The 26,151-nt window shown below is 37.7% G+C and overlaps 1 protein-coding gene across 2 annotated transcripts; it reads right to left on the bottom strand.

Annotated features, from left to right (window-relative positions):
* Positions 1–1,254: 1,254 nt before the first annotated feature.
* On the bottom strand, positions 1,255–25,696 carry RCBTB2 (RCC1 and BTB domain containing protein 2). Of its 2 annotated transcripts, none has more exons than XM_009985640.2 (12): positions 25,646–25,696; positions 22,808–22,966; positions 22,173–22,323; positions 19,892–20,058; positions 19,030–19,188; positions 17,393–17,500; positions 15,244–15,386; positions 13,244–13,434; positions 8,117–8,243; positions 4,895–5,031; positions 4,144–4,274; positions 1,255–1,395 (listed from the first exon to the last, which is right to left on the bottom strand). In XM_009985640.2, the coding sequence occupies exons 1-12, from the start codon at positions 25,685–25,687 to the stop codon at positions 1,255–1,257; spliced, it is 1,656 nt and encodes a 551-aa protein (XP_009983942.1). In that variant the 5' UTR covers positions 25,688–25,696. The 2 variants fall into 2 exon arrangements, with proteins under 2 accessions (XP_009983942.1, XP_086468207.1); XM_086612081.1 differs by having other exon boundaries at positions 4,895–5,058; positions 25,646–25,687.
* Between the last annotated feature and the right edge of the window lie 455 nt (positions 25,697–26,151).

Consider the following 26,151-nt stretch of genomic DNA (forward strand, 5'->3'; position numbering starts at 1 on the left):
TTAATTGTAAGACCCATTCTACCACTTCAAAACAATCTTCTTTCTCCGTTTTTCTTAAGGTGTTCCATGTGGGGATAGCAAGACAGGACTAAACAAACAAACCTCAAGTGGCACTTCCTTTCCCTTGAGATTTTTGTTTGGATTTCTTTTTCTTGGTAACAAGCAACCAGATGGTTTTCTGAGTACCAAAACACACAGCACAATAATTCATGTCCAGACAAATACTGTGAATGCTTCCTGGCCCATTGGGGTGCCTGGGAACATGCTTGGTGGAATGGAAAGGAAGATTTTTTTTCATTGTCTAAACAATAGACTTAAGTGCCAGGAACTCAAAACTGTAATATCCAGCTGAAGCTCTTCACAGCTTATGTATATACACTCCAAATAAACACCAAGTGAGACATATCCTCCTACCAATCAGAAAGCCTTTCATCCTAAACACTTTATATTATTTTAATCATATGTTGAGAAAAACAAGTTTGTACCTTCACTGGATGATAAACCAGGCACAAAGGAGCCCGCTACGGCATATTAACTTAGTCTGGTGATAAAAGTATACTATATAAGTTTTAGCAGCAAACAGGTCACTGTTCCATAAAATCCAAATGCAGGTTGTTGAAGAAAGAAGGAAGGAAAAAAGGAAAGGAAGAAGGAAAAAAGAAAAGGAAGAAGGAAAAAAGGAAAGGAAGAAGGAAAAAAGGAAAGGAAGAAGGAAAAAAGGAAAGGAAGAAGGAAAAAAGGAAAGGAAGAAGGAAAAAAGGAAAGGAAGAAGGAAAAAAGGAAAGGAAGAAGGAAAAAAGGAAAGGAAGAAGGAAAAAAGGAAAGGAAGAAGGAAAAAAGGAAAGGAAGAAGGAAAAAAGGAAAGGAAGAAGGAAAAAAGGAAAGGAAGAAGGAAAAAAGGAAAGGAAGAAGGAAAAAAGGAAAGGGAAAAAAACAAACCAAACCAAACTCCAAACGGACAGATAAGATAACGATAGCTTATTTTGCTTGACTTTAAGTGGGAAAGGGTAGTTTATGCATTAGTTTTTTCTTGTTAAATTCTGACTGCTGGCCATGAACACTCACAATACATCCATGCTGTGGCCATCTTTACAAAACCGGTATGTTAGTGGACTTCACACATTTCCTAAGCTGATGGACACTGAGTCTTTCTTCCCAAACCTTTGCACAATCTGGCCATGAATAAGTTCTCCAAAGGAGAAGTATTTTCAAGAGGGAAGAGGACGTACTCTTCAGCTTGGTGGTGGTCAAACCTCAATTTCGGAATGCTCCCACTCTGCTCGCTTTGCTAATGAAGTTTTTCAGGAGGTCGTGGTCCATTTCTGCGAAGCCTTGAGTTTGTGTAACAACAGTTAAATGGTTTATGCAAAATCTGAAGCAAAATTCTTCCAAGTCCTATGAACAAATAGAAGTTAAGTTGTAATCTGAATGACTGATAGCAAAATTATTAATAGTATTTTTCTGTTTCAAGTCTGTCATTTAATTAGTAGAGAATGTATCAGTTGTTCACATTACCAATCCCTTTTCTGATCAGTTTGATTGGATCACAGTTGATAGGATGAAATTTGTTCATACAAACTATTCAGTGAACTCTCGCTGAGAAAACAAGTAGCCACCTAAATTGACTCTAGAACTCCATCACATTTACTGAGCTCATTAGAAAAGTTATTAATAAGCAAAACCATCAACTTTCCCCACGTGCAACTACCAGAGCATCAGTAACTTCTTTCTTTTCCTCCTGGCACTGAATTCAGTAGTGCTTCTGTGAAAAACAGAAGATATCCTAGTCTTGCTGAAAATAAAAGCAAAATATGATGTAACATTCGATGATGGTCACTGAACACAAACTGGATGTTAGGATACATGTGTCTTTTGCGGTCAACCTAGGAATTGTGTGTCCCTATCTAGGAACTGGGATTCTTAGACAGCAAAAATGGTTCTGTCTTGTCCTGGTCTGGCTGTAACAGGGTGTTCAGATGTTCAGCACAGGATAGGTACAAGCCATTAAGCCATACAACCATGACACACCAGTGGCAATCCTTCTCTCCATGCACTGCGTCAATCCCATTCAGCTGGTTCCTATGCAACAACTTGCTGTTGAAGGAAAACTAATTTCCTTCTGCAGCAAGCAGCGCTGGAGTCAGCAGCAAGGCAAGTCTAAATTGGCAGTATGATCCACGATGGTGGTGAGGCATTGGAACAGGTTGCCCAGAGAAGATGCAGATGCCCCATCCCTGGAAGTGTTCAAGGCCAGGTTGGATGAGGCTTTGGGCAACCTGGTGTAGTGGAGGGTGTCCGTGCCCATGGCAGGGAGGTTGGAACTAGATGATCTTTGAGGTCCCTTCAAAGGGGTCTATGAGGCAGTTCTACTGTATCCCTTTCTGAGCTGTGGATGTAGGGAGGAGGGCAACAGTGCACTCCTGAGTTTGGCACATGCTGCACCCCCGACAGGTGAACCAATTCATCATCTGATGATCGTGTTAAAACACTACATGTTTTGAAACAATACTAGGTATACAGAGTAAAACACTGAATCATAGAAGGAAGGGGAGGATAACATATTTAGTCATCCAGCCAATCCCTTTTATTGTGTTTCAGCCATTATAAACTCTAGTACTTTGTCCAGGCTGGTTTTACTACTTCACAATACACCTAAATGTATCTCTAACTACTCTTTAACTACTTCACCTGACACAGGTCAACTAAAGGTACTTCTGCTTTGGACATGTTCAAAACTGTTGAAAACTTCTAAGAGGAGAAACTCTAGAGTAAACTTTTAATGATAACTTCTGCTGGTAGGAGAATCAAATCACGTGGTCCTCCTGTCCTGTACAGTCTTCCCTGATATACTGGGCTTCTACCACCACAACACATTGACAGTACAACTCCTCTTTGCCTCAGCTGTTCATGCTTTCTGTTACTGATACCTTGGTTACAACTGCCTTGTAACTGGCAGCTGATAATCTCATTATCTACTCATCTGATGTTATCCCCCTCATTTGATTTACAAAACTCACCGACTTCTGTCCTCCTCTTTGCAACTCCTACACAAATTCAACTCATCTAGTACGCTGCTGCCATACAGCACAGACTACTGCAACATTTTTAACTCAGTTTTCATTCCAGTCTCTTCTTTCCACTTGCTTCCCATACCTAGAACTGTTTATCAATCTATTGGATTACACTGCTAGCCTCTCCTCTATTAAAACTTCATCCTACATTTCACAGCCAGGCAAAAGCAAAAAGCAAGTATTTTTAAAAAAACGTTGCTATCAGCTACATATTTTGGCTCTTCTAATAGGCTATCTTCTGTTTGGCTATATAAATTTTATTCTTATAAAGCAGAAGTCTTGAACAGAAAGATGAGGACTTCTCAACTAAGATGTTCAGTTATAACAATGGCTACTAAGTCTAAAATACATATGCAGACTTCTTGAATAATAAACACCACCACCTCATCATTATTTCCACATTCAGCATAGCACAAAGAAGTTGAGAAAAGGAAAATATCTTTGGAAGTATTTGTCTGTTTACAAAAAAAGCGCTTGCAGTACTGCTGATAACAGGGTGAGTGCTAGTGAAACATTCCAGAGCCAAGGGCAGACCAGATGACAGGATATGGGGAGAGGAATAACAATAAGTAATTTGTTGCATGTCATCACGATTCATTGTAAACACCATGGCAAAAGTGGATTTTTTATATAAGGACAAGTGTAAATAGGGAGGGACTTCACAGGTAAATTCTCCCACTGCCTGTAAAAGGCGTTACTGGAATGACTGTACCAGACACCAGGAGACAAAACGATCAGGCAGAGAACTCGGGAAGTGAACAGGCAATGCAAAATCCAAAGGTGGAGAGTAAAGGGCAGTGAGAAATCTGCATGCCATGCCATGCCGTGCCGTGCCAGATGACAAGGCAGGAAGCAGATTAAGAATCGTGACTCACAGGTGCAAGCCAAAAGGCCAGGAAGAAAACACTAGGAGCTGCAGTTTTTTATGGCTTAGAAAGGGGAAAACAAATGTCTGGGAAGCCAGAAAGGGAAATCGCAGTAATCACTCCTCATCAGCTAAATGCAGTTACGTCTATGTTAAAGTTTCATTTCTCAGAAAACAACTGTTTGCCTGAAGAGAAGTTCTCCTTACCTGAGCTTCATATTTGACAGCAGCGGAAAGAAGAGCAATGGCATTCTCTTCACAAATGCCTTGCTTGATCGTTTGCTGGCAAAGCTTTTTCAATCTGTTTTCTCTATATAGTGTTGCCAAATCTAGCAGTCCTGTGAAAATTCACACAGCTTTAACTATCCTAGTGCAAAACATACTAATTTCTTTTCAAATTAATCAATTACCCTATTGTTTTAGGCTGAATTAATCAAAGACTTGTTCTTTTTTTTTTTCCTTACATGATGCATGAATTTTTAAAGGTCCTCAAAAGACATATCAAAAAGAGACCCTTTTATCACTATGCGAGTGTTCTGTCTTCTTGTTCACTGTTTTGTATCTCGTTCAAAGCATTAATTAATGACTTATATCCTCTTAAATTCATGCAGGGACCAGCTCCCTTTTCATTCATGATCAAATTGCCACAGCTACTCAAACAGAAAAGTTTTAAGATGGCATTAGTGCCTTTTTAAGGAAAAAAAAAATTCTTAATATGAGAAACAATTAGCTCCTTCTGAACATTGTGCATCTCTGATCTTATTGCATCCCCACCACTCATTCTCCTGGGGCATGTTTCTTGCTACCATATCCCTTTTTCTTGACACCTGCCAAACCCAAGATTTAAGTGCTAATAAAAGTAAAATTAACAAGCCCTGCTTTCCTCACCCTGTTATGACACACAAATTGAACTTTTCAGAAACATCAACCTAGAATTATTTCCATTTATGGCAAATACCTATTGCATCTTCAGGAGGGAGCCTAATGTTGTCTGTGTAGAGGTATTCCAGGAAGGCTCGGTAAACAGGATAAGAAAAGTCACTCATTTCTATAATTTCATCATCATTATTCAGTATGGAACGAAAATGTTCACACCTACAAAACATGAACGAAGATTGTATACTGTAAAGAGTTCGGTCCGAAAGATGAGCTGCAGCAAGAACTTGGTAAAAAAACCCAACCAGTCATAACAGATGAAATACACAACCATAAATTCTAGCTACATGACTTCTTGGTTTGAACATATTAATTTCTTTAAGCCTTATAAGGCTTATATATATAAATTCAGAATTTTTCTTTATTTCTGTTATTAATATTTTGTGGTAGGCTCCATTTCTACTTGAAATATCTTTAAGGACAGTCCACATGGTTTTGATGTAATTCTCTCAAATATGTTATACTATGTTAAACTATGAATTTTATTACCTGGCTCGTATCACATAAAGTTTACAATTAATTTAGACAATTCTCATATTTCAACTTGCTTTCTCCAACATGATCTACTGAGAAGGGGAATTATTAATATTTTAGATAACATTTATTCCAGTCAGAGTCCATACATAATTTAGCATTAATCATAATACTCAAGGATTAAAATACTTAAAGTGAAGACACTCTCACTCAGATCTTTCATCACCTTTTTCTTCGAAGTCTGAATACTTTTGTGACAGACAAGATACAAACAAGGAAAAAGCACTGCCTTTGATAGCTGTACTCTGCAACTTACAGTTCACAGTACCTTACAACTCATTGTAACTTACTGCTCCCTAAAAAACATCCTGTCACATTTGATTAATTTTCAAAATTTTTGCTGATGTAAATGAACATCAACACCTCAAATAACTTTTCCTATAACAGCCACAATTTAACTGGACTCTTTCATACTACACTATTTACTTTCCAACTCTCCTACACCAGAATTTGCTTTTCTTTCACTAAAACTTTAATGTAAAAGGTATGTTGGTTTCCTTTCAATGTCTCTGGGACAAGCCTACATTGTAAAGACAGCATGAATAAATGAATGAATACATACGAATGTATTACGTTATGTAATGTACATACGTACATCCATCACTTATGTAATACATAAATGACTAAATACAAATGAAAAATAATTATTTATTTTATCACTTAGATTAACTTCTTCACATTTAATTTTACTGGCTATTTAAAGAATTTTTCTTCTTAGCATTTTATTTTTTAATTAAATAAATGAGCCTCAAGTCAAATTCATAAAGAATTAAAAAGTAATTATCTAGCTTCTCCCAGATCTTTCACCACATTCTGGCATTGGAAGGGGCAGAACAAACCCCATTGCTCTGTTTCCCAGAGATTCCTGTTAAGTAGTGGTGACCATGCTATCCATCCAGCTGTGGAATAGACCTTGGGAATGGTTTGTTGCCCCAGTGGCACCACACAAAAGTAAAAAGTCAGAGAGAAGGTGATGCACATTGCTCCCTTGAAAGTAAACAAGTAAATAAAAAAAACCAAACATCAGTTCGTCCTCATCCTTCAGTCTGCAAAGTACCTCGGAGTGACTCATCCTTTGGAGTGCCTCTCTCCCTCTATCTCTCAGTAGAGACAGACCAGACACCTAACTTTGGCTGGCTAAATGCTAAATTACTTTATAAGTAGTAACAAAATGACTGGATAATGAAAAGAAACTTTCACCAGCACTGCATTCATGACAATGCTCTGGAACAGGCTGAATGCTGCAAAATACCATTTTAAATACATTATCCTCTGATCCAGTTGCATCATCAGGCTATAAGGCTTAAAGAAAATATTTATTCTACAGACTGTGCCTGATGCTTTATTATTCCTGCATATTATTTTGATAATGCCATACATCTAAACCCATTTTAAAAATAGACACATTTCCTTCCCAGAATGCCATATAATCTGAGAAAAGTAGAGCAAGAAAAAGAAATAAGGAAGAGTTACATGTAGTCTGATTATCAGGAAAAAGAACTTCAGAACCATTTTGGGGATATACAGGATTTGAAATAGTATCTGACGAAGGACATGTGGCATTCCAAACAAAGAGGGTAGGCTAACTTCATCTAGTGGAAGGTGTCCCTGCCCATGGCAGGGGAGTTGGAACCAGATGATCTTTAAGGTCCCTTCTGACCCAAACCATTCTATGATTCTATACTACAGGCACGAGTGTAACGTACAAGTAATGAAACTAGTATGGGAGGAAAATAGTAATACAGGTAATTGGAGTAGCAAATGAGAGCAGAAAAGACCAGAAAAAATGGCAAGCAAAAATTAACGAGGAACTTTAATTTTATGCAGTCATATACTAGAAATCACTAACGGGGCTCAGGAACAAAAGTAAGAAGACGAAAGTGGTGATAAGCAGGATGAGATAGACAAGCATTTTGAGAAAGAAAACAGCAAACAGAAAAAAATACTGTAACAATGAGGAGGATGGAGCAGAAGCAGATAGCAAGACAGAAGAGCTCTAAAGCAGTGTCTCTAGAATATCCTAGGAGAAACTCCGTCAGCAATAACAAACTAATCTCTGCATGTTAATAACAGTGTGATTACTCTGTAGGTCTGCGTACGTCAAATCTCACTGTAAATTGGTGTTAACTTGCAAAAAGCTGTAAAAACAAAAAAAGAGAATCCAGCTTAAAATTCAAATTCACTGACAAGAAGGTATAAAACAAGGAGAATAAGAAATCTGGTAAAAAAAAAAGAAAAGAAATATAATCTGAACGGCATCTACAGAAGTTGCTGAAACAACTGAAGGGTCCTGTGGAAGAAAATGCAGGCAAGACCAAGCAAAACCCTCAAATCATACCAGTGAAGGAAGCCAAGCAGAAGGAAAAACTGATTCAAAATTCTGGGGAGACAGAAGAAAGAAGTGAGACTTCCTCAGCAGAAAAAGGTTATTAGAAAACAGGGCCAAAGCCATTCAGGTAGCATGAAGGAGGATACATGTCAGATGAAGGGGAGTGATGAAAAGGCTGGTAGTTAGCAGCATGTTTGGTAATTCCAAGCAGCAAGGAAACGAGGAGAAGAGAATAACAGTGAAGAATAGCAGGTGAATCCCATGGCTAAGGAAAAAAAGGAGTTCGTAAGAATAAATCAAGAATTTTGAGCAGTAATTACTCAGCACAGTGGACCACACTACACAATTTAGTTTACATTAAATACACAGTTTGTGCCTTACCTAATTTTGAGAAGAACTTTATGAACATGAATGTATTTTCCATCCACTAGAAACTTCAGGTCTGCAGTTTCAGGGTTGTCAAACTCCTTCTTTAGTGACTGGGCTACTGTTAGATGGTCATCAGGCTCTAGAATAAAAAGGGGAATTAATAGTAAGCAGTAAATAATACAAGTATCTCTCATGATAACATCCCAGCTATCTGTCAGTAATTAACAATCTTAATAAATACAACATCTCTCTAAGGCTAGCAAAAAACTCCAGCAGACTATGTGTTCAGTATGAACCTCCAGAAAATCAAATAAAGGGCAGCTTTCTCCAGTCCTCCATAGTTTCTCACTCCAAACAAACATCCCTAACAAAAACAAAGTAAGTGCCACTCTGATAACTCATCTATATAAGGTCAGAAAAAAAAAATTAACACAGTCTCAGAAGTTTAATGCTGCATCTGATAGCAAATGCTACCAGTCATTACTGGGTAAATTATTCAAAATGAAAAGTTTTAGTTATCAATGAAATGAAAAGTGTTAGCTATGCAGGCCACAAAGATGATTCAAGGGCTGGAGCACCTCTCCTATGAAGACAGGCTGAGAGAGTTGGGGCTGTTCAGCCTGGAGAAGACAAGGCTCTGGGGTGATCTTACAGCAGTCTTCCAGTACTTAAAGGGGGCCTACAGGAAAGCTGGAGAGGGACTTTTTACAAGGGTATGTAGTGATAGGAAAAGGGGCAATGGATTTAAACTGAAAGAGGGCAGATTTCTATCAGGTATAAGGAAGAAATTTTTACATTGAGGATGGTGAAACACTGGAACTGGTCACCCAGAGGAGTTGTGGATGCCCCATCCCTGGAGGTGTTCAAGGCCAGGTGCGATGGGGCTCTGAGCAATCTGATCTAGTTGAAGGTGTCCCTGCCCATGGCAGGGGGGTTGGAACTAGATGATCTTTAAGGTCCCTTCCAACCCAAACCATTCTATGATTCTATGATTAAAAGATACTCAAAAGGTCATTAAAAAAATCACAAGATTTTCTAAAATATTCCCATGAGGAGACATTATCTTACAGCAGAAATGTTTACTTTATTTACTTTAAATAAAGTAAATAAAGCTATTACATAACCAACATATTGGTTACAGTAAAACTGCCCAGTACAATATACCTAAGGACAAATACCAAGTTACAGGTCTAAAAGTGTTTTCCCTAGACTTATAGTGTTAGAAGCACTCTTTGTTAATGTCTGCATATTCCTGTTTGTGTCATATGTAGGCATGTCCCACTGTGCACGTCACACTTGCATTGTAAAGTTACCAGACAGCCTTGAAAAGTCATCCATTGTCTGCATACAAATGTTTATCTCCTGAACTGTTGCCAAATCTCCATCATATTTGGTACCCTCAGAGAACTATCTTCTTTAATACTACTAAAAAATTAAACTCCCCCAAATCTCATTCTTCACCCAGAAAACATTTTGTCTTCTTACCATATAAATACATATTATTGGTTTATACAAATTTTGTGGGTCAGTAATAAGCTGTTCTCTAGAGAAAATTACATAAATGCTAAGTCCTGTAACCTACCAAGCTAGAAATGAGAACAGTATTCTGCTGGAAATAGAAAGACTTTCACCATAAGGTCTAGAAAAAAACTTAACACACACACACACACACACACAGAGTTTCATAGAATCATAGAAAGGTTTGGGTTAGAAGGGACCTCAAAGATCATCTAGTTCCAAGCCCCCTGCCATGGGCAGGGAAACCCTCCACTACACCAGGTTGCCCAAAGCCTCACCCAACCTGGCCTTGAACACTTCCAGGGATGGGGCAATCCACGACTTCTCTGGGCAACCTGTTCCAGTGCCTCACTACCCTCACAGAGAAGAATTTCTTTCTTATATCTAATCTAAATTTCCCCTCTTTCAGTTTAAAGCCATTCCCCCTTGTCCTATCACTACATGCCCTTGTAAAAAGTCCCTCTCCAGCTTTCCTGTATACTGGAAGGCTGCAATACTTATGTAAATGATGGCTTTGTAAGAAGAGTTTGATACTCTTACACCTTGTTCAGCACAATTATTTTCCATTTCATTTAGAGGATGTAATCTATGTTCAGGTACACCCAATTAAACAATAATTATCAAAATGTGTTGGATTACAGGCAAAAGGTTTGGAGAGACAGAATCCAATGTAATGATAATAAAAAAATCTTTATGAAATAACGATACTAAAAATACTTTGTTAGTTCTTATTTTGTACAATATGATTTATTTATTCAGACCTCTGCTATCCCAACAAATATAGTGATTTTAACAACCAATGCAAAGCTGAAGCTCTACTGTAATAGTTCAAAGGATCCTGCACTACCCTGTCGTGAAGCCTATCTTCAAAGTCAACTGGCAATTCAGATGTCCACCAATATGTATCTCCAGATGACTTCTACAGCCAGAGGTAAGCTGAATATCGTGGGTTTCAGTTGTTAAATTCTAAGAGGGAAAATAGGTGCTTTTATTTGTTACAGCAGTGAAGGGGCAACCAGAGGCAGGAAATGAAGAGGCAGTTCACACTGACAGGGCACAAAGCCAAGAAGAATTGTAATGGAAATTATGTTAGAATTATCACAAACAGGAAATGAATGGGAATGCCTGGGTGTGGAAGTACCAGAATACAACAGACAGAGAAGGGCTGTAAGCATGGCAGATGTCCACAGCATCTAGTTGATCAGATGTTAAGATCCTAGGGACGCAGCTGCCCGCTGATACTCACCACACTTAGATCAGGAGACAAACAACAGTGAGTCAGTCCTGACAACTCACCAAGGTGCAACATGACAGAGAGACTAGTCACTCAGATCCTAGAGCATGCAAAAAAGCACATCTGACACCAGCACAGAGCCTCCTAACTAAATGGAATCCAGAAGACATGATGAGAGCCTGACAGCCAACATCCTTTAGCCTGTGTCATCACAAGGAACACTGCTCAGACCACGTGAATACACATTTTAGTGCCAGGATTCCGGACAGACCACTTGGCACATGTGAGAACACAGGTTGGAAGGCGCATCTGAACTTAGTTTTGTCTAAAAATAAAATAATCTTTTCCTCCTGTAAGGCTTCACCTTGTGCTTTGGTACAACATTGCAACACTGTAGCAATATTATTTCCAAAGAGACCAAGAAGTCAAGGTCAAAAAACCAAAATAAACAAACAAAATAAAAAACCCCCACAAAAATAAAAGGAGCTGCTGCAGTCGAAAACAACTCCCAAGGTGTGAAGCAGTGCAATGAGGCTGGGTGTATTGTTTGCCATGAGAGTGAAGGTGGGGATAAAAGATATGTTGGGAAATAGTTACAAATGGAGTCCTAACCACGCTGTGTTAAAGAGAGTGAATATCTATGAGTACTAACGAGCAATATGTTTATTAATAAATGGGTTACTTGGAAGTCTGCAGCATGAGATGATAATTACATCAATAATCATATATAACCTCTCTCAGGACTCCTTAGGTGACCTAAACCAGCATTTCTGACCTAAAACAGCAGTCGTAAAAGAAGATAAAAAAGGTGAATTTGCAGAAAGGAGCACTGAAAAACTGTAACAGTGTCAGTCTCACTCAAGCAGTTGCCTTCTCTGAGAGGGCTGAAATAAGGAAAGAGGCAGTTTTCACTTCTTGCCTTCCTCTGCTCTCCTTTGAAAAATTCCTTAATATTCTGCACTACACTGAGCAGAAAAGGCAAGAGAAAAAGTAGACGGGAAATTCTGACAGCAGGAAGTAATATTTTAACTGGGAAAGAAGAAATGGAAGCTTAAGAGCCCCAGAATCTTGCTAATGTACATAAGAAGATACGATATAACTGAATTTATGATTAAGCTACGTATACTAATAATGTCTCATTTCCTTAATAAAATAACATAATTCTTATGGAAGAAAAGTTCGAACATACTACAGATACTTTGATGTAGAACTCACAACTGACAAATACATATTTACATGGAATGAATCACCCCATTGTCTGGGATTTTAGTGCAGTTCACAATTTACATCTAATTTGTAGTAGGTAAATATTAGTAATAATAAGAATTTCCACATTAATTAAGGATATATCAGAACAAGACACCCCAGAAAGTACAACTGCCTCAACCTAGAGCAAATGGTTTGGACTGTGCCCTAAACCATGAATTTTAGCAAAGCAGTTTCCTTAGAATAGGATTCTCCATTTAATCCTCTAGTCTCTCAAAGCTGAAATATGAGTACTATTAACAGAATTTCCTTACCTTGGCATCCAGAAGGCACCAAGGGAGCAAAGAGTGTCCTACCATTGTCAGACAAAAGCATACAGCAACACAAAAGCAATTACAAAGGCAGTACGGAAGTGAAAGGGAAGTATGATGGACTCAATACAGTTCAAATTACAAATTAGTAAATTGCTGCATTCTACTTTTTAGCTTAAGCTCTCAGATGACAGCTACAGACAACCTCAAGATTTTCATCTTCAATTAGGTCAGCAAATTCTGTCAAACCAATATGGAATTGAATTTGTAGCTGAAGAATGAACTCTCTGCTAGACAATGCTATATGCTTAACGCTTTCTAGTCAAGGCGACCAAGACAGACCTTAATGTTAGTCAAATACAGGAGATCCAGCAACTTGACTCTTCAGAAGCCCAGGTCATGATCACTTGTGATGAGACTCTTAGTGCCTGTGGCCAATTCTGAACATGGGAATTTGGCTCCCTCAATTCTTAGTGGTCTACTTAAGGACATCAAAGAAAGCTTCAGGGTTCCAAAACATTCTGCGCAGCTCCCTCAAGACTCCAAATTCAAACTCGGCTTCTCCGCCCATGGCCATTGTACAGTAACATTCAGTGGTTACATAAAAAAACCCTCACCAAATCCAAGGCATTTCCCCACAGAACTAAACCACGTCAATAAAACAGATAACTATTTAGCACTGCCACCAGGCCTTAGCAGTTTTTTACAATTCCATATTACCATTTACACCTATGTAACATATGATTATGATTATGCTTCCCAGCATAAATTTTTGCAAGAAACTAAATTTAGGCTTCAAATACAAGCAACTGTTTTATGCACTAATTATTCTATTTAGGAGATGTCAAAACAAAAAATATTTAATCTCACCTACAGACAGAAGACGCCACATCACGGCAGGGGTAGCAAAGCAAGCAAACACATCGTCAGTGCAGGCAAAGTGAGTGAGGTGGGGAAGGATCACTGACTGGCCACGGCACTGGCCCCACATGTACACCTGGCCACTCTGGGTCTTGGCAGCTGACGTGTGAGCAGAGTGGCAGGCTGCAATCTCTATAACTCTAAATTTACAAGCAAACAAAGAAAAAAAAGCAAGTCACTCTCATAAGAACAAAATGCGGTGAAGAAGCTCACTACCTCCTGTCTTTCTCTGGTGCAAAACATATTTGTAAGCACGCATGCACTTCCAATCGCAAAAATGTTTTCCTATCATACACAGCAAAATTAAAAGGGCTATCAATGTTTCTTCAAATAGCGTGCACTCAGAAAGATTCTCAGCGAAGAAGCATCTTAGGAGTGAGAAGACACTGTTGCAGCAGAGCAGAATATCTGCTGCAGCACATGCTCTACTTATCCCCTCGGCTCCCTCAAACAAAGCTATGATGAGTTTCAAGTCTCTCAATGTCCTTGGTGGTGCTGGGCAGTGAGGTGAGTGGCTGCATTAAGCTGTAGAGAAGGGGTACTTGGAGAAGATGGAGAAAGAAATGAGGAGGCGTTTCAAAAAAAATTAAAACCAGCAAAAAACCTAAAATCTTTCTCCTGCTTGCTTACTGTTATAACAGTTATAAACCAAAAATTTAAACATACTTCTTTTAATTAAAATACTGAAGTGTCATTACTCATACAATTGTGATTACTTGTGTTTAAATTACTTTCATTTTGAAAATTAAAAATTGGAAACAAACAGCACTAAAAGCTGTTTCTAAATATATTTTAGCTATGTTAGGCTATCTCACTAATCCTAAAGTTGATTTAGGGTTTCAAAACTCCCACTGTGTACATTACACAATCCATTGTTTTGCAGTCTGAACTACTGCTCATTTACTTGTTTTCCCAGCTGCCTAGGGAAAATAGCTGGGAAACAACTTGTTTAAAGATGCATGTACAAATCTTGCAGGCTTTAGTGAGCTAATAGTCTCACTGACAACAGGAATGCATATTCTGGCCAACAAAAGGGAAAGGCACCATACAACATTAAAATTTGTATTAAAACGTGGTAACATTTTAACTGCAGCCAAAGTGTCTGGAAAAAATTAAGTCACATTTTAAGCAAAAGCACAAACACACATACAGTGAGGTTCAAAAACAGTCCCTGTCTCATCACCAGAGAGGAGCTGTCTCTTCCTTACAATAACGTACAAAGACACAAGTTTAAGAGGGACATCTCACTTCTCGCATTTTTCACAACAGGAGGCCAAAATCAAGACCTCAGTAGTATGGGGAAATATCCAAATTTCTGGCCACATACACATGGTTTTACATGAGCAATAGAAATAACTGCCCCACTACCTGTCAAGGACTTACAGGAAAACATTTAACTTCTAAAAATCTAAGCTTAATTTTCAGGCAACAATACCAAGAAAGAACTCCTCCCTTTCTCTCTCTCCTGGATTACAAGTCGGATTTAATAGAAGAAATAACACAAATTGCAGATGTCCACTCATCACATTTTCTGAGTGTACTTATTGTCAGAAGTGGCATATTAAAATACAATTTATATTCAGAGACAATAAAGCTTTTATCATTGACTTCAAACCACAAAACTGCACCACTGAAGAGAAACTGCAATTAAGGCCTGTACAGCACAGTGAGAGCCAAAGCAGAAAATAGCATATTCGGGTTCAGAACATTCAGTTTCTCTTTCACAAGGATGGTTATGGGGCAGATTCAATCACCTTCAGTAAAAGCCAAACTTTAATGCACTGATTTTGTATGTCAGACAAATTTTCAATCTCTTCACATTTAGCAGAACCACCACTGCAAATGTATAGGCTATTTCTTCCAAAAAATAGATTAAAAATGCCGTAATTTTCTGTAGCTCTTCTGAGAGTATGCCAACTAATGTTTGGCTGCTAGAGTCTAAGTATTACCTGTCCTTATCCACAATAACTGTTGTAGGGTAAGACTGGTTACTTTTATTCCCAGTACCTAACTGGCCATATGAATTGGCTCCCCAGGCATAAATCTGACCTTCATCTGTCAGCACTAATGTATGTGCATAGCCACAGGCAACCTACAAGGAATAATAAAAAAGAAAAATCTCATTTTTATGTAACAGTAAGTTAGTACAGACAGATACATGTTATACTATACATTAATGTCATTGATTCTACCCCAGTGTAAAAATTACACAAATTATAAATACAGATAAGTTTATTAAAAAGGGAGGCAAGACTTTGAGGATAAAAAAGTATCAATGAGGAACCTGGCCAGATAATCTCAAGGGTACAGCAAAAGAATAGCTAGAAAATGAGAAAAAATTTAAAGTTATATGACAAACATGAACAGTATGAAGAAAAAATACGGAAAAAGGCAGATTAAGTCTTGCCCTGACCTTGCTCTATGAACAACTGCTCCAGTGTGAATAGCTTACCACCGTAAAAACTGGCAAGGTCTCCCTATCTGCTCCTCTCCTCCCTGACTGCCAGTCACACAAAGCAGCCCCTTCCACGTGCCAGTTCTAATGCTCACCGGATCCTCTGCTGAGATAACTTACATCACTGGAAGGAAACTCTCCACAGCTGGGCCTGAGGACCACCAGTGCCCACGCAAAGTAAGCAACAGGAGCAGCCAGCCAGGAAAGAGAGGGAGGAGATGAAACTCTCCATCTGGCTGGCAGCACACAACTGTGTCAGCTCATACCCTCCTGTGGAAACCCACTGGCTCCTGCTGAGCTGCCTCCCCAGGTACCTCGCGTAAGGTTGCTTGGGTGTCCACTTTACAATCTATATACACAGCACATGCCCCGCATAGAGATACACAGCAGCAAAATTACTAGCAACAGCCTTGCTTTGCATGAGTTAATGGAACCTCTTACAGCTAGATGGCTATCAATATCCAATTTACATTGTCCAAATCTAGCTCATGCATCTTGATATAAATCTGCAAAGCAGATATACCATAAGTACATGTAGTCCACTGCCATCCATGAAGCATGTGACGTGCTTTAAACAAAATAAATAACTTAAGGGTTTACTGATTGGAGGTCTGCAACTTGGTATTAATCGACATCAAGCAAATGAAGTGGATGGAAATAAGACCTAAGTCAAACTTACTGGAGCACTCATACGCTCTAAACAGGGGAATAAACACAGGGGAAAACAACATTCACTTTATGACGTTATTCTCCAACAACAATTGCTACCAGCCAAGCTACTGTCTACATCCTAGGAAATGAATGTAAAGCTATGTAATTCAATGAGTTTATTTCAAAAGCTTTAAAGAAATCTGTAACTTCCCAGAGTAAATGTAATGAATAGGATCCAAAGTTCAAAACGTTCTTGTAAATCTTCATTAGTTTACAAAAACAATGTTTTCTAGCAGAACGTGTCATTTTCCAGACATTATCCTCTATTTTTTATAAATCGATTAAAAACTTTCAGTATCAGTTCTGCAGTTACCTTAAATATTTCTCATCAGTTAAAAGAAGTTACCGGTTTGCTAGTCACCCAGTTACTTGGTAAAGTGCAATAACCACCCAAGATCAAGACTAACCATTGTATCATACCAATTGACCAAAAGCAGTTGGGAGACAATTTGTTCGGACTCCAAACATCAGTTAGTCACTGTGGCTGAAGTGCAATTCTAAAAGTGCTATTCAGTCTGCCAGAAAGATGAAATGCTAAACTGCAACCTTTTCCCAGAAAAGAAGACAGGGGCTAATGAAGAATGGGGTAGCCTAAGATGACTTTATGATTTACTAAAATAACAGGTTTGTTTGGGTTTTTTTTTAATTAAGTTTCACAGAAAAAAAAAAAAAAAAAGACTAAACATTTCTAATGCCCTAGTCCTCTTTAAGTAAAATCCTGACCTCACTGAAGTCAATGGCAAAACTCCCACTGAACTCCACAGGGTCACAGTTTCTCTCCTACTGACACGGGTCCGTTTTAAGACACGTTTTCATTCTGGTCAATGGAACTTCAAACAAAGAGACAAAGAACTGTCTCCTTCAAATGTAGAACACGCCTTAGCACGTTTTCAGATGTTCATGAAGGGTTTGGCAGGGAGCACCACACATACCCGCTGCACACGAATGCCTTGCAAAGCTGCGATCCGGCACGGCGTTGGCTGGTTGCCGCTGCTGCCCAGTCCGAGCTGCCCGTTTCCATTGTAACCCCAGACATAGACCTTAAACACAGACACAGGGATTTTAACTCTTTGCTGCTACCTGCTTCTTTTGAAAGCAATATCGCTACTTCAGAGTTACAATAATAATTTTCTTCAATATTTCCTGTCCTCACCTTAGGATCTGTACACAGACACACACAAATGCACACGCATATATACATACCTATATAAACGTACCTATATAGATACATACATATACACGCACACGTATATATGTTCTTCCGCACTGCAAATTTTGGCTGCTGCTTCTGTTTAAAATACCAGCTGCATGCTCATCTAAAATTCTAAACCTCCATTTCACGTTGCTCTTTAAAAGTTAGATTATGTAAGACTACAGGATTTTAATACGAAGAGTAGAAAATAAGCGATTCACACGGCTGTTTCCCAGCACAGAGCAAATTCAACACTAATACTTCCCTTTTTCAAAGAGCTGATTTCTAACAGATCCTCTAACAGAAAAGTAAACACCCTAAACCAAGCATAAACTGGAAGCTATGCACAACAGTTTGAGTAGGCTGTTAACAGCTTTATGGTGAACATAAGAAAAAGGGAAAAAACTTCAGTGACACGTTTTATGGCAAATGGTCAATAGATAATTAAGTCTAAACTGAAATGCTTGGAGCGATGTAGCTAGGGAGAATGTAGGCTGCCCAAAATCTTCAGCTCATGAACTAAACCAAAAACATTACAACCTCTTCATATCTTTGCAATGAGGATAAGATAGTATGAGAGGGATTCAAGGGGTATAGCAGTAGAACAAATATATGCAATGTGCTTTTATTTCTCTGTTTTCTCTTGAGATAAAGTGTGCATGTATGAGCACTAAATGAACATTCACTGATTATTCTCACATTCTTGATACTTACGATTCTAGTATAGACAATATTTTTTTTTCTGTGAATGCTAAAGACAGCAGTGGGATAACATATTAATCAGCACTTTCATTTTTGCTAGAATATAATCCCAGCTCTAAAAATCAGTAAATCAGTGACAGAAACAAAGTTATTTTTACATATGAGAAAATGAAGCTAGCATGAAGTGTGAAATATACATACACAGATTCGGTATGATTTAATCCCAAAATTTGTAAAAATCTCCTGACCTTCACAATCCTATTTTTTATTTCAGAACTGTACTTTCAAGTAAATTTGAAATTTGGTACTTGAATTCCTTCAACCCAAAGCCAACTTCAATAGTTGGTACAAAGTAATAGTAGCCAAATTTAATGAGTAATCTCACAAACCAAAAAGCCATAAAACAAATGTTAGTGAACAATTTTCCCTGTTTCACTCTGCTTCCTTTCTAAAGAAGAAACCATAATCAGCATGGATAGGAAGATGTGCTTAAGTACGTCAGAATGTGCAGGACAACGTATGACAGGTTTTTACAAGCAGTATAAGCAGGTAGATTTGAGGGAGTGTGGAAAGGTATGCTTCTTTTCCGAGTAGTAGCTCATTACTGACAGATTTGAAATTATCTACATCCCATGATATTACATAAAGTCAGAAAATTCACTTGAAGTTTCTTACCTCTCCATTTTCCACCACAGCCATAGAACACATCTGTCCACAAGCTATATTTACTACTACTTTATTTTGTAGGCAGCTGGTAACTCTTCGAGGAATTGGTTGATTAGCTGTTGAACCAGATCCAACTTGGCCTGAGTTATTATAACCCCATGTGTACACCTGTTGTAAGAGAATTGTCATAAAAGAAGACTACATAACACACAGTTCAAAGTACACATTCAAGAGAGAAAAAAGTTACACATATAAAAAATTGCGTTTTGAGTTCAAGTGGATATATTCTTTTAAATATCTAGGAACGTACATAGTTTACAATTTAATTGTTTCTATCAAAAATACGCCACTCACACTATTTACATATTCCATTCCTTTATGTTCCCCCAAACAAAGGTAAGAGGTAACATGACAGTTGCATTAATGCTGGAAGAATTCATTGCTAGTGCTCCAGAACACAAAGTAGAATGGCTAACTGGACACAAACGGGACCTCAAAGTGAACGACACAAAACTTTTTACTTTGGTGGATAGAACTCCTTACATGAACGTGATTCATATCAAAATCAGCTTTAACTCTACTAAGCATTTACAGCAGAGTATAGCATAGGAAGGATGCCCTCTACGAAGAAATTATATTTTCTTACTACAAGCAGATGTGGTACAAAAATCAATATTCTGCACACACTTCAAAGCAGCTAAATCCTAACAGGTTTTCCATTTTTATCAAATATTTTTGTTGCATCAGCACTGTGAGGATAGCAAGAAGCAAGGCCTTTTTCAAGGTCTGCTCTAGGTGCAGAATGTTTTCCTGTTCTCACATATGTGAATTTCTTTAGGAGCAAAGAGAGACTTATTCCAGGTATTCTCACCTCTCCATCAGATGTTAACACCATAGAATGATGAGAGCCACAGGCAACTTCAATTACTTTCTTGTTCACCAAGTTAGTAGAGACTTGACAGGGAACGAAACTATGATTCGTTGTACCATTGCCCAACTGACTATAAGCATTATGACCCCACGTATACACTTCTCCTTCTATAATAAAAATGTAAAAAGGTGGTTTAAAATCTCTATTTTTCCAATGTACACAACGCAAAATCACAAACTGAAAAGTCAAATTCAACAACAATATATACATTTAAGTGTGCATATTCATACATGTGCCATTGGGGTTTTCCCATGGACATACGAAGGCTACCTTCACACAGTGTTGATCACAAATCCAAAAGGACAGTATCACCATAAACTTAGCAGAGGAAATCACATAGCTAAAAGAAAGGAGGCATTGCAATACAGAAGAGAAAGGGAAATAGTCAGCGGTCCCCATTTCAATGTCTTTGTTACTGACAATCAATCAGAATTTCTTGTCTATGCCCTGGCACTGTTTCCCACTTTGGGAAATTCAAATAATAAGCTTTCATTCCTTTACAATACACATGAAGACACTTGTAAGAAAAACTTATTATTACTTATTAATAAACATACTATTATTTACTCATTATTTAAACATACTATTCATGTTCTGTATTTTGAGAAACATGCTAGTAAAATCAAGAATGTAAGAAATGTCTGAGTGGGTTAGACCATCGGTCCACCTAGTGCAAAATTCTGTCTCTAACTGGCAACAGAAAAAAGATGTTGTTTAAGGGAAATATAAGCCTGGTCACTTTTTGCAGTTCCCAAGCATTTATAATCACTGGAGTACAGATATTACCAGGTACTTCTGATTCTCTCTAATGTACACACATTGGCCCGCTATCCATGAAGCTAACACTTTTCCTACTCCCTTTCTTTCATCAGTTTTAAAACAAATGTCCTCTAGTTACAGTAGTATAGGACTTGATGAATAGTTGTCCTACATTGATCTGTCTATTATCGTCATCATCATTTTCTAAACCTAAATTATGCCTAATTATTGTAGGAGAGCTAGGTTTGACATACAACTCCATCAGATTTCTAAAGAAATCACTAAACTCCTTATCCCTATAAGCGTTCGCTCAGAACTACAAAGCAAAATGTGCTACACTAAACTAGTATTTCTCTACAATAACAGGTTAAATCTAATTACTTTACCCTGTCAAAAGCAAATAACCTTCTCTTTGTTTCACCAACTTGAGGATACAAATTTCAGTAAGCAGGTGAAACAGCCATATAGAAACATACAACATAAACTGGAAATGATAGTAATTAACACAAGAATTGTGAAATACCTAATGGCTGCCTGAAAGGTAGTTTAAAAGAGGCTGTGCTGAATGGGAGTTATTCATGTGTTGTGGTTTAACCTGGCAGGCAGCTAAACACCACACAGCCATTTGCTCACAGTTACGAGTACAAATCATCAAGGATTAGTTCTGGACCCGTGCTTTTGCAAGCTTCAGTTCATCAACTGGCTAAGGAGCACGTCAGTGAGACCTGCCAGCAACAAAGCTCAGAAGAATACAGATACACATATAAAAAGCATCTAGAACGGTCTACCCTGAAGATGGGACAAAATGGTGGAATGTTATTGAATATAAAGAACAGTTACATATTTACAACACAATTCCCTTCACCCACCTTTAGTCATCTAATCTACACTAATTGAAAAAATTACTTCTCATTAATGGAGAGACACAAATGTTCACATCATCACTCAGGCTGTAACCGAATCTCACTGGGAAGACAATATTAGTCATTTGTCTTCAAGAATGATGTACTTAATTATGAACAGAAGGACCACTACCATGATGTGGATAAGAGTGTCAATGAGGCAACAGCAAACAAAAGGCTTAGAGGTGACATAACTGGTCTTTAAAGCACATCCAAAAGTAGGTACAGGAGAGAAAAGATGCAATTTAGATAAAGGACAATGTTAGCACAAGAACATATGGGTATAATGTAGCCACTAATGCATTTCAAAGCAATCAGCAGTTCCAAACTTAACTGCAAAGTTAAAAAAAAAAGAAGCTTCCAAAAGTAGTAACAAGGTCAAAGCAAAGCTTGAAAAACTTTTGAAAAGAACAGAGCTAGCTGACATGTCATGAAAATATGTTGGACTTGATAGCCTAGAATGTCTATTCTAATTCTCTACGTTACCAGCACATCTTCCATACCTGCTGCACTAATTAAAGTGGACTATCTGAAAAAGCAATATTTGGATCATACTTTACCTTCTGTAGCAAGAACGACATGAGGGCCACTTCCGTAACTCAGACAGGCTATCTTTTTGCCACACAGTGAATCCAACCTCCTTGGTTCAATAGTGCTCTGCATGTCACCCGTCCCCAAACACCCACTGCAGTTCATGCCAAGCACAAAAACCTGTTATAAAAGAATCACAGAATAATTTAAGTTGGAATGGAGGACCTCCTCCAAAGGTCTACTAGTCCAACCCCCCTGCTCAACAAAGGTCTAAACAGATCAGTTGACTCAAGGCCATGTCCAGTCAAGTCCTGAACATCTCCAAGGAAAAAATCTCACAAGCCTTTTAAAATTTAACCACTCTCATGCTAATTTTTTTTTCCTAATACCGAATCAGAATTTTCCATCTTCCAGCTTGTGTCCACTGCCTCTCATCCTGTCACTGTGCATCTTCAAGAAATGTCCAACTCCATCTTCTCTTTATCCTCTGATTGTAGTAGGAAACCACTAATTTGAACTAGAAGTGTTTTAGTAGCAATCAAAATTATCAGACATTTTTGCATGCAACTATTTCTAGGTATACTATCACAGTACTGGCTTTCAGAATAACTTGATACATAAATGACTAAATATGTCATGTTCATACACACTCTCGGACAATTACCTCATCGTTTTCGGTTGCATACAACACTTCATTACCAGCACTGCCAAATACACAGGCTTGACGAATTAACTTGAGCTCTTCTTGGGAACAGAGAGAAAAAATTGGCCACTTCCCAACATCCAGCATCTTCAGGGCTGACAATAATGTTGCCTCCAAGACCTGATATTATAAAAAATTATATCAAATACCTAGACCAAGAGAAATACATACCTTTGCACTGTAAAAAGGAAAAATTTAGAGAAACACCACAATCCCCTTTTCCAACCACAAACCAGTATTTTAATTCTAGATCTAATCTGTGTCTTTTCCTCTGGTCCTAAAATTGCTGTTAAAAGAAGAAATCATAAAAAAAAAAAGTCTGCCCAAGAATATACTTATCTTTGAAAAATACACGCATTTGTTTTCACATATTGAAAATGGAAACTTGAGAAAACCTGAGAAACTTTTTCCTTTCTCCTTTACTTCTGAAATTTACTTCTGTGTTTCAACACTTATTGAATCTTTGGGAATTTCCTACGAATATTTGCATTTTATGTAAGTAGACATATAATAAAAGAAAAAAGGTAATTAAAAATCCAAGGAAAAATGACAAGTTTACAGTTAAAGGAAAAGAATAACAGGTCTCTCCAGACATTAAAACTAGTCAAGCTAATGTCTGAATCTCACGCTACATTTCTATTGCTTTAGTATAGAATAAATCAGAAAAATGCTGCAGTGTCAAAATTTAATTGCAAATTTTGCATGGAGCACGCATCAAATTTTCTTTACTGAAATTAAAACAGGCTCTAGGTGTGAAAGAAAAGCAGCATTACTTGCCAGATTAGAAGGTAAGTAAGAACAGGTTTTGCCTATCACAGGCATTACATAGTTCACCACGTTAACAGTGAGGATTGCATCATTAGTTTATTTTTAGCAGACTTACAAAATGATCTGTTACAGAACATAACTCTTTCTACCTCTGACTGAAACAAAGATGTAAATCAATTCTAGTTTGGAGTCTGAAGCACATTATGTTGTCAGGATATTGTGGTTTTGATTAGTATCACTATGAAAGAATGTACACAGAAACATAGATAATATCTGAAACTACAGAAATAAACCCTGAATTGATCCTGACCTAAAATCTTTAAACAAACAGCAGTTAATCACACACTTCTTCACAATATACTTCTGAGGAAGGAAAAGGAGGGTTGATCATCTTCGCTAAAGAAAAGCTGTGGTTTTGATCACACCAGTTCTTTTTCCATCTCCTCACACCAAGTGACCAATTTCAGCCAAATTTGCAAATGAAAGGGAAGTAAGATTCCGCTGACACAATCCATTTGGCAGTAGGCAGCTGGACAATCAGATGCGCATGTTGCGAAATAAGTCAGCAAGCAAGTCCAAGCTCGTCCTAGCAAACGCTGTCCTCACATAGCAGGGTTATAAGAGACAAAGGACATGAACCCATACGGAATCAGGCTTCGTTCCTCTGCAGTTCACTTTATTTTTTCCCTATTATTATTATTATTTCAAGAGGTTAGCATTAATTCTATGGAGGATTTTAGGCCCTTCTAAAATATGATAATGAATACTGAAAGCATCACAGACTACTCTTCCAATTGCATCAACAAATCTGCATCCCACTTTCGTTAAAGACTGATGAAGCCTGAGGTTCAAAAGGACAGTCAGGGTGTTCTTCAATTGTACAGATTCCCTTACTGGAATAACATATTGTTTGTTTTAAAATGTGGGCTCTAAATTCGAAGTACACAGTGGGTCAGAATTCATTCACCTTGAACAGAATTTTTTTTTTTTTTCCCGTAACCTCTTTCTACAAAGCACTCATGTTCACTCATAATGAACAGGTTAAAAAAAAACCCAAATTGTAGCATTTCTCAACACTAAAATAATACATTGAAGGAAAAAAAACCAAACTACTCTTATAAAAAGCACCCAAGGAAACACTTACGATACTGATTTTTTTTAAACAAAGCAAATACTAACAAACTTTATTAGACTGAAAAAATATCCATAATCTAAATCCTGTCTCTGGAATTATTAGTTACATTCAACTCATTAAGAGATATTCTCTCACCTTTCAAGATTTTATTCCCTCCCACACCTGTCCATGATATTTTGTCCCCAAAATATGAAAAACAGCTTGAACTATCAGCCCGCCAATATTCATGTCACATAAGTGATCAGTTCCCTCATTATGTTGCACAGTTATGAAAGACAGAGTTAGATCAAAATCTGAGACTTCATACAGTCCAGCTACCTACCCCCCAAAGGTGTACCAGTTATGCCTCAAGAATTCCTAAAATTTCTGCACTTCATTTCACCCCAGCAATTAGTCTGAAAGCTGCTTATTCAGTTTTATTTGTCATACAGATCACCTCAAAAGGCCTCATCATTACACTCAAAACCTGAATGATGTTTCATTAAGTTTTACATGCATTTCATTAAGTTTTACATTACATTTCTTTTACATACAAAGAAAACAAGAGAAAAATGAGAGGTAGCTTTTGCATCAAATTATGCTACAAAGTTAATTCTAACAAGTTTATGTTGTTGAAACATTAGGCTGGAACATGTGACTTTAGAACTTAATACTAAATTAAACCAGCCTTGTAAGCCAAAGGAGCAATTCAACCTAATCAAAACAAACATATTGTTCTAATATTTTGTGGATCAACACAACATTTCTTTCACTAGTATCATTCTCCTACCTACAGTTTTGGTTTTCTGTTTATCTTGAAAGATACAAGCACGTACTAAGCTACCGCTAAATGGAACCAAGCTTCTTCCTTTTGAGTAAAGCAGTACGCAAATCTCAATACAAATTCACACTCTGACCTTGACACTGACTCCTTGAGAAGGAGGAGATTCATCCTCCATAGGGATTTGTGCTTGTGTCCTCCTGCAGAGAGAAAACTGTGGTTAAAATCACCATATCGTGTTGCTGCAATTTATGGAACTATACACACTTAATATTAAGCTAAAACTATTTGCTTCTGTGGGGTGAGAAAACAAGAAACAAGAAGCTCAGTCAATTTTGCTTTTATATTCAACTATACAGTGATCAGCTAGAGTCAGCTCTTCTGTATTTTTACCTAAACAAATAATTCTTTGACAAAACATTTTTTGAAAACAAGTAGTAAAATTAATCAGACTGTGATTGGAAAGGATGGAGTTCTGTTAAACACAATACTCAAATGTCTCTTTATTGCAGTAAAAATAAGTTTAGAATCTTGCTGATGTAATTTTTCAAGACATTTCTTTCAGCAAAGAAAAAGTGCACTGGTTGGAGCTTTTAATTTCTGACTTAAGTCTTCAAATATTCTAGTTCCATTCTGAAAACC

Source organism: Tauraco erythrolophus, chromosome 1, assembly GCF_009769465.1.
Source record: "Tauraco erythrolophus isolate bTauEry1 chromosome 1, bTauEry1.pri, whole genome shotgun sequence".
NCBI lineage: Eukaryota > Metazoa > Chordata > Aves > Musophagiformes > Musophagidae > Tauraco > Tauraco erythrolophus.